General features: G+C 40.3%; 1 protein-coding gene across 6 annotated transcripts in view; it reads right to left on the bottom strand.

Annotated features, from left to right (window-relative positions):
* The window catches only part of LRBA (LPS responsive beige-like anchor protein), a 772,728-nt gene that overhangs the window by 12,006 nt on the left and 746,790 nt on the right, over positions 1–13,932 (bottom strand). For all 6 annotated transcript variants that reach the window (XM_017970205.4, XM_035294467.3, XM_008992610.5 and 3 more), the window contains 3 exons: positions 9,374–9,475; positions 5,935–6,131; positions 1,488–1,639 (listed from right to left, as the gene is read on the bottom strand). In XM_017970205.4, coding sequence (XP_017825694.2) covers positions 1,488–1,639; positions 5,935–6,131; positions 9,374–9,475 — 451 coding nt within the window. The remainder of the gene's footprint in view (positions 1–1,487; positions 1,640–5,934; positions 6,132–9,373; positions 9,476–13,932) is intronic.

The following is a 13,932-nucleotide window of genomic DNA, read 5'->3' as shown; positions in this document are numbered from 1 at the left end:
GCAGCAGGATTGTTTGAGCTCAGGAGTTCAAGACCAACCTGGGCAACATAGTGAGACCCTGTCTCTACTGAAAATAAAAATAAGCCAGGCATGGTTGCATATGTGTGTAGTAGCAGCTACCATGTGGCTGAGATGGGAGAATCATTTGCCAGGAGGTTGAGGCTTCAGTGAGCTGTGATTGCACAACTGTACTCCAGCCTAGGCAAAAGAGTGAGACCTTGTCTCAAAAAAAATATATATATATATATAAAACCACAATGAGAGACCATGCCTGTTAGGACAACTGTTAAAGAACAGAGCAAGTGTTGATAAGGACATGGAGAAATTGGAACCCATGTAAAATGGTGCAGCCACTGTGGAATATTAGGGTTTCCTCAAAGTCAAACACAGAATTTCCATATAATCCAGCAATTCCACTCCTGGGCATACACCCAAAAGAACTGTAAAAAGGGACTTGCATAGATATTTGTATGATAATGTTCATAGCAGCATTACTTACAATAGCCAAAAGGTAGAAACAACCCAGTGTCCATTGACAGGTGAATGATAAACAGAACACATTATATTCACACAATAGAATATTATGCAGCCTTAAAAAGGAATGACATTCTGATATGTGCTACAACGTACAAGAACCTTGAAAGTGTTATGCCAAGTGACGTAAGCCAGGCACAACACAACAAATATTGTATGATTCCACTTACAGAAGGTGCTTAGAAGAAGCAAATTCATAGAGACAGAAAGTAGAATGCAGTTGAGCTGGTGGGGAGAGAGTCATTAACAGGTTAAGAGTTTCTGTTGATGATGAAAGAGGTCTTGAAATGGATGATGGTGACAGTGGCACAACACTGTAAATGTACTTAATGCCACTAAATTGTATATCAAAAAGAGTTTAGATGGAAAATGTTACATGTTGCCACAGATCTTTTTAAGATGCCAGATAAAGATGATCCCCTCCGCCCCCAAATCTACCACTTGAGAGCTTTTAGGAACTAAGCCCTATCTTTCAGGGGACTCTCTATATGCAGAGATAAAGACATTTTACATTAAACATGCAGCTCTTTAAATTTTATTTACTAAAACACATTTCAAAGAAATATAAAAAGCTTTGCATCACTGTAATCAGAGGCTTTGCTACTTAAATTCTCTATTCCTTGAGAACTCAGCTTTTATCCAAGAGTGGCAATGTCATCAGAAAGAAAATCACACTTAAAAAAAGTGTTCTTGGTTTGATACCACAGGTGACCCCCCACAACTCAACTTCATAAGCCCATTTAAATCCCTCTGCAGGTTTTACTATACATTTTTGAAAATGTTATTTTTTGTAGAAAACAGCTATGTTGCCCAGACTGGTTTCAAACTCCTGGGCTCAATCGATTCTCCTGCCTTGGCCTCCCAAGTGCTGGGATTATAGGCATGAGCCACCATGCCCAGTTCCCTCTGTAGTTTTTGAAACTACTGTTTGTAGCCCATGATTCTAGTGTTACCTCTGGTCATAGGACAGTGCCATGGCCCGGATTCCAGCATCACATCCTGGGTAGGCAAAGAGCTGCTTGAGGTCTGATACCTGCCGGACCACAACCACTCCGCTGTCTCCTCCTGTGAGCAGGTACTGCCCATCTCGGCTTAGCTGGATGGCCTGCGAGACACAGCAACATTCAGAAGAGATGTGGTTCTCAGACACTTCCAGCCCTACCATGTGTTTGAGTCATTCTTACACCAGCTACTGTGGTGCAGGGAGAAGAGAGAGAGATCCTCAGTAATTTTTAGAAAATCACAAGTTGTAGAAGATCTGCCATTTTTCAAACACGAAATGGACAAAGTTTGGCAATGCTTGAGATTTTTTTGGCTTTGCTTTTTTAAAGATGAGGTAGTAACAGTTCCTCAAATGCTGTGGGAATGGTGCGTGTTGTGGACTGGGACCAGTGCTCTAATGAGGAGCCCTGGCATCTCTTCATTTGCCCTGTGGACATGCTAATAACCCTGTTTTATCCCAAGACTTGGCAGACTGTGCCACCTGACCTCACATCCACTGATCCCCTGCTGTTGTGTGACTCCAGGCCGAGGGATGCAGCCAGCCACCTTGGCCCCTTCCCTGAGCCTGTTGGATTTTAACAGCAGTTGGAAAGAAGACTTGCTAGAGGGCCACAACTTCCAGGGTGATTAAATCTCAGTTTAGCCTTTTCTTGCCCCAGGGCTGACAATACTTCAGCCTGTGGTTTAGTCAGCTCTAGGCTGTGCCCCTCTGTCCTTTCCTACTAGTGCTGAACAGATGGTGAAGGCTTAGAATTTGCTCTTTGATCCTATAAAATGGGCATCCACATAGCCTGAAAGCCTGCAGGCCAAATGCGGCCTACTGCCTATTTCCTGTAACTATTTTAACATTTTTTAATGCTTGAAAGAACTTTTCATGACACATGAATATTTAGTATGAATTCCAAATTTGAATCCCCATAAATAAGCTTTTTTGTGAGACAGGGTCTTATTCTGTCACCCAGGCTGGAGTGCAGTGGCGCAATCTCAGCTCACTACAACCTCTACCTCCCGGGTTAAAGTGATTCTCATGCCTCAGCCTCCTGAGCATTTGGGATTACAGGTGCCCACCACAACACCTGGCTACTTTTTGTATTTTTAGTAGAGATGGGGTTTCACCATGTTGGTCAGGCTGGTCTCCAAAGTTATCTGCCCACTTCGGCTTCCCAAAGTGCTGGGATTACAGGCAAGAGCCACCACGCCTGGCCTTCAATAAATAAGGTTTACTGGAACATTGCCGTACCCATTTGTTTGTGACTGCTTTCACAGGTAGTTGCAACAGAGAATACAGAACCTTCAAAGCCTAAAATACTTACTTTCTGTACATTTATAGAAAAAGTGTGGTGACTATTGTCCCTCCCTACTCCAAAAGCCAATCCTATTATCCCTTCCTCTCCTCCTGCCTGTTGCCTCCAAGCCTTGTTTTCTTAGCTTATTAAGATACAAATTTCCTTTCTTTAGTGGATGGCATCAGAGTTTTAACAGCCATTACAAACAACTGTAATTGCATGTTCACCCGGACACACATAGGAATACAAATTGTGTTGGCAAGCCAGAAAGAAAAGAACCTAATTTCTGATATATTCACACTGTTGTATATTCAGCTATAGCACAGTTGCCTTAAGTCTTAACTCTTTGACATATTGTTTTAAAAATCATAGAAGGGTAAAGACTTTCTTAGCTATTTAATTCACATTCACTCAAATGCCAACTTTCAATAGTCTCTTGAACACAGCTTATTCTCAAGAACACAAAAATACATCTAGGACATAAAAACCTATGTGTGGAAGACAGTTATATATTCTCTAAGTCTTGTTAACTAAGCACAGATATTAAAATATTTTCAAGATGAGCAAAAATCAGTATAATTTTCCCCCATTCATTTCACAAATAGGAATCTCTATGGGTGTCTGGGAACTGTAATGAAGACTAGAACAAACAATTATTTGCTACACTTATAAAATTCAGCTGATGAAAATCCATTAACCTTATGGTTGTGGTTCACTTGAATTTTATACTTGAAGCTTTTTACTGGATAAGTGCTATACTAAAATTAAAACCATTAATCTTTAATTCTTTGTTCTGGTAAATAATTGTTAATACTGCTTCTGTCTGAAATTAAGTAAAACCTGGGCTTTAGAGACTGTACAGTCATCAGCATTCAAAACATTTTAATGAACCAGATGCCTCCCAAGGTGAAAAAAGATTTTGCTGGCCTCTTTGAGGAGAGGCCAAATTCCTCTGGCAGCCAAGAGCCAGGGTAACATTTAGCAAGATCTCCCACTCAAATCCTGACAGGCTGCCTCTGCATCCAGGTTGGGTTGTGACTAGAGGTTTTCAGAGGGCCCCAGAGACATGTTAATCTCATCCCCTGAAATCCTGAGTGCTCTGGACAACACTGTGGCTGCAGGGTTTTAAGGAGGTACTAGCAGGCCACAGCAATCTGCTGGGAACAACCACATCCTAAAACAGCCTCAGGAAGGGAAAACAAAAACGTTCTCCTGGGTGAATGATGGTTCTCCCAGGTTTAGGAATAGAAAGTCTGCCTCCTTAAATATCAGCTATTCATAAAGACATCTCAACACTGTCTAGTTGATGGACTATGATATGCTGCTAACCAAAATGCCACAGAACAATCTGGCACCTAAAATAAAAATAGGTGGGAAGCCTTGATTAGTGCAGAGCTTCCCCAGGCTGCCTGCCTGCAGGGTTCTTGGTATTTCACAGAAAATTTCTGGTCTGAGCTGATGACTAATTTGTTTCCATGGTGTCCTTTCCTTATATGGGCTCAGACTGAGAAATTCTGCTCTGTGGTGTCTTGGATTCCCAGCCTGTGCCTTCCTTCCTCACCTTCAGAGGTAGTGAGCTGTGAAAGTGTCAGTCTCTGGAGCTGTGGGTAGGTAGTGCTCATTTTTGGCAAGCTCACTTTAATCACACAGTTGCCACTTGCCAGTTAGCATGATAAAGTGCAGGAGTGCTGGGAAAAAGGCAATGGATTGTTTAAGCCTAAAATCCAGTGGGAAATATTACAGAAGGAAAAAGCGATGACTACAGGGCAGAGAGGAGAAGCATGTGTGTACGAATGGTCTGCAGAAAGCCTCCCACTGCTGCCTCAAGGAACTTCCCAGAGCCCCTGGTACTAACTGAAATGCCACAGAAATTGTTTCAGTCAGCTAGGGATCTCAAATTATTTTACAGATTTATTAGCGTAGCTGACAATATAATCGCAACTCAAAGTGACAGATTATCCACATTATTATTGTAAAGAAAAGAGGAAAGGAAAATCCTCTGATGTGTACTTGGTTTAAATGCAGCATTATGGGAAGGTAGGGAAAAATAAAAGTGAGTACGAATGTGTGTGTGTGCATGCTTCATGGTGGAGGCTGGCAGAATGCAATGGAGAGACCACGGAGAACAGTGGAGACACAAGAAGGAAACCGTCCACTGAAGCAAGAAATGAACCCAGGAGATAGAGCAGCAGGGGTCTTTCATGTCCTTAACGTAACCTACATGTATGGGCTTTGTTCCCTAATATTCCTGACCCCAGTATTTACTTAGGAGAGGCAGGTGCTCAGACTAGATCTGGGAAAGTAGGAGAATTTATGTCATCTAAGCTGCCTAGGTCAGGAATAGCAATGAGTGAAATATCCAGAGGTAGCCCAAAGCCAGGATAGAAGCCCCTGTGACCCTACTCCTGCCCCCAACATGTCATGGGTCCCCTCACTGTATACAGCTCATGTGCCCTAGCCCCTGAAAAGAACAGTTCTTACTCTTTTCTCAACTTCTAATACTTGTGGAGTCCTGTCCTGAAGAGGAAGCAAGAGGCCAGAAGTCCACTGGCATTGCCATTTCTGGTACACGAAATGGGAAAAAATGCTTGCCTGATTCATATCATAATTTGAAGCCCAACTTCCTTAACATGTTTTGGTCTTGTTATCCATGAAGAAGTCATATCTGAAATTAATCCTAAATAGTCATAATCCCTACTGCTCCCACCACCAAGCTATTCAGATGTAAAGCAAATCCAGTTTTAGGTGTCATCTAATGTACTGTTTCAGCTTTCATACTCAGAAAACAATCTACAGTGAATGTTCTTAGAAAAAAAAAATGAGCAGGGCCACTGAAAGCCACCAGGATGGTTTCAGATGTCCCTAAGAAAACCTCTTCTATTGAAGGGCCGTCCTCAGCTGTGCCAAGTGATGCGGTCTGCACAGCTGGCACTGCTCTGGTGTACCAGGTGTGTGAGCCTTGTCCAAGTGCTACCTAAGGATTTTCTGTTAGTGTTGAAAAGAGGCCCTCGACAACCCAAAAATAGAGTTTCTTTCGTGAACCCTTTCTCTCCCCATATGACATGCATTGAGGTGAAAGTCATGAATGCTCGAGAGTCTCCAGGGCACTCACTCTAATGTTATCATCTGTTTCCATCGTGGCCTGGAGTTTTCCATTCACACTGAATGTACAGAAAAGGCCATTCTCATAGAATATGACACAATGGCCCTCTCTTGAAGCCTGAATGAGTTTCGGTTTCAGGCAGTTTTCAGGACCCTCCAAGGTCCTCAACAGGTCTCCATTCATGGAATGTATGAGACATGGTCCTTCTGAGAAGAGAGGAGAAACAAAAGGAAAAATTAATTATTTAATGAAAACAGACAAATATGATTTGAAACTTGAATCCTAAGCACAGATTAAACAGGATTATAGTACCATACTATAGGTGTAGAAACCCTTTAAAAAACTTCCATCTTACATATAAGTTATTTTGCAAAATCTCCTCTTCATGTTTGCTAGATTTCACCTTCCACTGGGGAGAGGAGAGAAGCCAAATCATGTAAGTCCCAGTTCACTTTCCTCAAGAGACAGGAAGTTACTCTATGAAATTCATTATGCTAAGAGGCAATACCAACTGGAGGAACTGAGAAACAAGCTTCAAATCTAGCACAGTTGCAAGGACGCTGGGATGCAAAGAAACAAGGGCTGTAGGCAGGTACACTCAGACCTCTCCCCACACCTTGGGGAGGCCTCAATGGCCAAGGCACTCTGGGCTAGTGCAGGGACAGCCAGCTCAGGCAGCCTCAGAGGGCCTAAGCCTTCTTCCCCCAATGGCTCACTACTGTTTTATACTAAAAGGGGGTCCCTGGTAGTTCCTTTCAACCTCCAAAAAATTCATACAGGGACCCTTCGGCCACTTCTCCTTGGCAACTGAGTGAGTCCACTTCCCTACTTTCCCCACAGCAAGCACCAGCATCTGCCACTCCCAACACCTAGGTGGACCACCAGGCCAAAGTGCCACTGAAGGACAGGCAGCTGCTGGGGAGCCCACACACAGCCAAGCATTTTGTTTCTATTGAGTAACTGCTAAATGCAAAGCAAAGAAGGAATAAGGCATGAAGATTGCTTGTGTGATGAGCAAATTCCAAGAGATACCTCAGTCAGATGCAGGGGTTACTGGGGGTATGCACCCTGTTACTCTTCTGGCTAAACTACTCATGGCCACATGATCGCTCCTTTTTCCCACAATGACCTGAAACCTTCCCCTTTTAAAAATAAGGCTTTTAGCTTTTTCTTGACCACTCAGGTGGTTTATAAATTTTTAAAATATCCACAGGCAGTCTTTGCTTTACCCAGTTCCAGCATGCATGAATTTCAGTTATCACTCCTTAAATAACACCAGCTCTCCAATAACATAGTTCAAATTTAGGTTATCACAGTAATTGCATAAACTATGCACTTTTGTGGCTAGCTCTTCAGTCCATGAACTACTATATAAATAACAGATGTGTATCATCATGATCAGTGACCAATCACATCATTCCTTTCAAGGTATGTTGATGACTGGCCACTGCATATCTGTTATTCAGTTCATGCACAGACAGCAAACTGCATCTGTGTTGCCTTTTTGTCTCCCAGTGATAAAGCCATGTAATATTTCACAAAAATGGATAATCAAAAAAGGGTATTAGCCAACAAAGATGAAACTGTAGTAAAGAAATGAAAAATGATAAAGCTGAAAGTAGAATTGAATTGAATATAAATGGAGTTACAGAAGAAAGAGCTGCCTGTGGGATGCTGACCCTGCTGAGACACTGTAGATTTGCAGCCAGGAAGAGAATGAAGGGAACTCATCAGTGTAAGTTAGGGAAGACAGTGTAACAAAAATGATGTCCCAGAAGTGATACCAGCAAAAGCCTCACATTAAAGGAAACCTACGGAATATTTCATGACATTGAAAGCACAAAAGATAAAATGTTAGAAGCGGATCCCAACTTAGAAAAGAGTATGACAGAACCTCAAGGCATAGAAAAGATGCTAGCTCCTTCCATGTATACAACAAGAAGGCAGTAAGCACTGGTCAAATACTCTTGATACATTTTTCACAAAATAATTATCAGTGTATCAAATTGCAATGTATTAAGTGCATGTGAGTTTTACTAATTTTTTCATGTTCTATGTATAACTGAGTATGAGTTTTTAATATTTTCACAAAATTATCAGAGACAGGGTTTTGCTCTGTCACTCAGGCTGGAGTACAGTGGCATGATCATGGCTCACTACAGCCTTCACCTCCTGCAATCTTCCCACCTCACCTTCCCAAGCAGCTGGGACTACAGATGTGCACCACCATGCCCAGCTAATTCATAATTTTTTTTGTAGCAATGGGAGTCTCACTACGTTGCCAGACTGGTCTCGAATTCCTGACCTCAAATGATCTTCCCACCTTGGCCTCCCAAAATGTTGGGATTTATGGGTATGAGCCACTGTGCCCAGCCTGACAAAAATTTTTAAAGACCATGGAACAATTGTAAACTTTACCACTGATTATTCACATCACTTTGTATGGTTTCAGTTTGCATGCTTGCTTTTACAGTTCCACAGCACTGTGCAAAGCAAAGATGACCTGTAATATAATAGGTTCATTTTACGACTCCTGTTGGCTCAGGATGTATGAAATTATTGACAATAAGAAGGAAAAAATCCAGTGGTTATAGAATTCTTGCTATCATTATTACCATTTCAATGTTTTGACCAAATTTTTAAACACAATCCTTTAAATATTTAAAACACCTTGTTAGCTAGACTAAATATTATACTTTAGAACACAGATGATTCAAATACTCTGTTTCCCCACCAGATAAACCTAAAAGACATGAGATAGTGTACTTTGTTGTAGGTTCAGACCTCAGCTCGGAGCGGAGAAAGACATGGATAGATTATTACAATGAAAGCAACGAATGGGAAACAGCTCCGTTCCTAGTCAGATCCTGATTTGTTGTGTGTGCTCTTAGCTCACTTAATATCTTGGGCCTAAACATATGCTGTTTCCAGCACAAACATCCAGGCAAACCAGCTTAAGTATCTTCCCACTCCACTCTCAATGCCACTGTGGCCCCTGCCTCATTAAAACAGACAGGGTCAGGGGTTTCCATTCAAATATAAGATGGAACTTGGCCCAGTAGCAGTTCAGAAGACTAAACAAATATACAAAGATGTTCCTTGTTCCTGCCTTATGGAAATACAAATATTAATAGGAGATGTTTGTAAAAATATCTTGAGAGTAGTGCTGTGAAACAGAACTTTTGACAATGATGGAAATGATGTGTATCTGCTGTCCAGTGTGGTGGCCACTAGCCATATGTGAGTAATGAGCACCTGAAATGCGGCTAGTGCCACCAAGAAACTTACATTTTATTTTAAATAATTTAAGTTTAAATAGTTCCATATGGCTAATGGCCATTGTAACAGGTAGAAGCTTTAGAAAAAAGGTACCAAATTAATCTTTGGTAATTTGTTACTAGGAGACACCAAGAAATGCATACATTTTTTGAAGGTACCACAGGTTTACCTTGTGAACCACTTAACACCAGGCCTAGCTCAGCACAGACTGCAGCACATGTGATCTCATAGTCATGGCCCGTCAAAATGGCCCGAGGAGCAGCAGTCTCACCTTTAGGAAAAAACAGATAAAAAGAACAAATCAATTCAAGTTTATGCAAATTAAATAATCAACAACTTGCTCCTAATTCCCATGATGCCTATTTAATTTATAGTTTGGGAATTTGTCCAGAAATCCTACTTTAGGACTAGATCTAAACTATGTACTCTAGTTTTAGTATGAGGATCACATCCTGCTAAAATGTCAAGTAACCTTTATGTGATTATCAAGCAACAATGGTTAAAAACTCAGGGTTAAATACAACAAAATCTGCATTCCAAAAATGCCTCATAAAAAATTAGTCCCTCAATTAGATGTTTTATGGTCAGATGATTATGCAATTAGGAACTGTGGCTCAGTTTACATTTCAAAGAAAGGCCTCACCCCTCCTTCCTCTGTGGGCCGCTGAAACCAGTCATAATGAAGACAGTCAGAACTAGACTTCCTGCTACCTCCACAGGAATTCTGCAGCCTCTCTCTTAAATACTCTCTCTACTAAGCTTACGTATTTTTCTGATATGTAAATTTCATGGATGTATTTATGGTTCATTCAAAGAACAGAAAAACCAACATAAGAAACACCAAAAATAACCACACCTTTACAGATAAGTCTACAGATAGTGATTAAAAATGAGGGGCAATGGGTGGGTGGGGGGACAGAGGAGGAGTATCCAAAAGGCAGATGTTTCTGAATACTTTCACAAGCAGAAAGAATAAGTCATCCTGTATGTCTTTCCCCAAACTAAAAAAAAAAAAAAAAGTACGGTTGGTTGGTTGGTTGGTTGGTTAATAAGGAACCCACCATGAATAAGTAAAACGGTAATGGACTTGATTTGTGGATTGTTTCATGCCAAGCCACAAGGATAAACTGGATTCCGTGTCTAGCCTGAAGAATACTATTTGAAGACTGAATGAATCCTCTACTTTTATAGTCTCTAAAGGCAAAGATATAAAAAGTCTTTCCAAGTGGAATTAGAGAGCAGGATTTTGCTTCTTGATTTCTTAATTTGTATTGGTTTTATAGTATGCTTGATAACTAACACTGTGTAATTGAGAAGAGGCAAATGTGCCCACAGAGTACTTGCTACCACCAGCTATGGAATTCAGTGGAAGAGAATCACTTGTATCTTAACCCCACACATCTGACTATCTATCCTTGGAGCAGTCACCCACTCAGAGGAAAGAAGTCCAGCAGCTCAGGGGAAACCCACCGGAAACCTGTACGTGGAAAGGCAAACACTGCCGTCAAAATACTAATCCAGCTTCCAAAGCCGGGTTTGTTTCATTAGGTCACTGGGTTATTTGAAATTTTATGTAAAACGTATCTACATGCCTGTTTTTCTGGTAGCAGGGGAGCAAAGTAAGTTTTACTGAATGCGCAGAGGTCCATGACCAAGAAAAGGTGAGAGTCTTCTATCCTGAAGAGAGGTCTGGTTTCTGTGCTTGTAGCCCCAACTTCACCTGCAGCCAGCAGTCACTTCAGGTCTAGCTTTCCACACAATAGTTCCAATGCATGTACTGCAGTACACAGTACACAGCGCACAGTGTCCTGCAAAGCTCTGGTGACTGTAGGTACTTCTGAGTGAGAAGTTGAAGGGATATGACACAGATCTTTGTACCACACTGGCAGTGCTACATGCAGCCAACTGCTGGAAATGGCCTACAGGCTTAGTGATAGAGGGAGACCTAAAATGACATACTAAGAGGAAAGGGGTAAGTGGAACAAGGGCTTCATTTCATTTGATCCCAAGTTTTAAAACTTCTTTGGGAGGCAAACCTACCTTAATTATAAAGTTTACTTGACATTTACCAAACCACAGAGAATTTGTCACAAGAGCAATTTTGTGTCTTGCAAAGTCCAGAAATTTGGGAAAATTTTAAAGAAATAAAGCAAATAATGTAAGCCAATCTGAACTACTTAACCTTCTGTTAAGATTCACTAATTTTAGGAATAAATATGCTGTTTTAAAAAGGTATCAGCCAGGTGCAGTGGCTCACACCTGTAATCCCAGGATTTTGGGAGGCCAAGGCAGGCAGATCACCTGAGGTCAGGAGTTCAAGACCAGCCTGTCCAACATAGTAAAACCTTCTCTCTACTAAAAATACAAAAACATAGTATGCTGTGGTGGTGTGTACCTGTAATCCCAGCTACTCAGGAAGCTGAGGTAGGAGAATCACTTGAACCTGGGAAGTAGAGGTTGCAGTAAGCCAAGATTGCGCTACTGCACTTCAGCCTGGGAGACAGAGCAAGAATTCATCTCAAAAAAATAATAAAATAAGAAGTTATCAATATTTTATTCCTGATTCTTGGTTTCCCTTTTCCCCAGGAGGCTGTACATTCCACAAAAATACGATACAATGTTATTTCTGAAATTATTGTCTAATTCGATTTATTGGAAACTTTTTTAACCAACAATTAAAATCATTAATATCTAAGGAATGTATTTTTGGTGTGATTGTTCCTTTTTTGTTTTTATAAGTTATTTCATGGAGGTTGAAATTTGTGTTTTAAGTTGAATTGTCTTGAAATTCCTCAATGGAAAGTGAAGGTTTGAAGGAAAACTGATGGCAAATGAAGGCATTCTAAGAATAAGACAAAGTAAACGAAGGACAGATGAATAATGGTAGTCCCAGAGGACAATGTCACTTAAGCACTTCAGTGCTAACTTTTTGTTTTCTTGGGAGCATGGTGAAGAAGGGAGAGGACTGCTGTCAATTTTCTTTCCGTAATGCAAGAGTTGAAATACTGAGAGTTTTCTATGACTGTAAAGTTAAGAGTTTAGGAAGCCTCATGATTAACTTGAGAAGGTGGGTTAAGATATAAGCATTCCTTTTTTTTTAGTAAACTCTTAAGATTTTTATCATTATGCTTTGCTTATGAAATACTAGTTTCCAATAATCCAAACTTTATTAAATCATTTTTCACTCCACAAATCAGAACACACACACAAGGATTGTAATTTCAAAACTGAAAAGAATTTTTTCTTTTCCTAGGGCCTGATCTCTAAATAAGGAACTGTTCAATGCTAAGACTTTGGTTTCAAAGCTTGGCAAAATGTTTGCTAATCCCGGCCGGAAGCAGGTTAGACAGTTCAGGAAATAATAATAAAAAATAAAAAAACAGAGAAAAAGAAAAACAAATTAAAAGCATAAGGGTAGACTTATAATCATAGGTTCTCAGGTAACTGGGTCCACATTCACTGGATTTCCAGTAAAAGGACAGTGCTACTTAACTTTCCTCATCTATAGGAAATGCATATTAATGGCCTCTATAAACCACATACAACAATATAAGGAGAGATATCATGTCATTTCCTCCAAGAAAAACTGTTTCCAATCTTGTTTAAAGACTAAACATTATATTCCCTTTATTATCTGCTGTTCAGATTGAGCATTCTTTACATTTTCTCCTTATCAAAAAGTATGTTCAAAATAAATACCTACTACTGGATTTTTATAAGTTTTATAGCAAAGAGCTTGAAATAGTTACACTTCAGTATAGCAAATATATGATACGGGATTTAAATCAAACAGGTCAAAACTGTTTAAGTTCAATGGACATTTTGGGAACCACTTGCAATGAAATTACTGAGGGTAGCAGGGATAATTGGAGGCAGAGCAGAGGCTTTACATGTGGCTCACAGAATCGATCTTTTCATGTCTCTGTAGTTACACTGTATACATCATCCTGGATCACAGCAGAGCCCAAGTGACAAATCCCACAGAAAGGAAAGGCAAAAATCCCTCCATATCTACAGACATTTCTGTTTGGAAAGCCTAGATACAAAATCTCGGAACCATATAACTTATTCTCACTGTAGGGTTCTTAGAAATCTGCCCCTCCCAACTACTTGTCAGCCCACATAGTTAATACCTGGGGGAAATAATCACCTCAAACAAGATGATTCTGGCCATATATTACTTTTCAAAGATGCCAAAGCAGTCAATAATCTCTCATTGAAGTCTCTAAACCAAATAAAGAGCAAGAAAAGAGTCTTCTGAAAAATATCAGGTTAATTCTTTTGATAAAAATTAGCAATAGTTAAGGGATAGAAAAAGTCTTTATCTTTGCTTTTTGAGATAGTAGGCTCTACCAAAGGCTAGACCATAAAGCAGAACAGATTCCCTTAAGAACCTTTTAAAGTCTTATTGTTTGAAAAACTGTCATGGCCTTCAATAATGCTGAGAGAAAAAATTATCTTGCTACTAGTTTAAGGAACTACACTTCAAACTCTTCTTAAAGAAAAATAAAAAGAGAAAGAGGACAGACTTCTAGGACTGCTTTGAAAAGCTTGAGCAGTTACTTCAAAGGAAAGGGTGTCTTTGTCCAGAGAGCAGGTTTATGACTACTGATGCAAATCCTAACCAAAGCCTGAAAAGGATACTCAGTGCATCTTTATGGATGGCCTTAAAGGAAGATGAACAAGTCAAATGAGATTAAAGAGGCCCAAATCCTGCCACAAATACCA

Source organism: Callithrix jacchus, chromosome 3 (assembly GCF_049354715.1).
Source record: "Callithrix jacchus isolate 240 chromosome 3, calJac240_pri, whole genome shotgun sequence".
NCBI classification, from domain to species: domain Eukaryota; kingdom Metazoa; phylum Chordata; class Mammalia; order Primates; family Cebidae; genus Callithrix; species Callithrix jacchus.
This window is presented reverse-complemented; position numbering and strand designations above follow the sequence as displayed.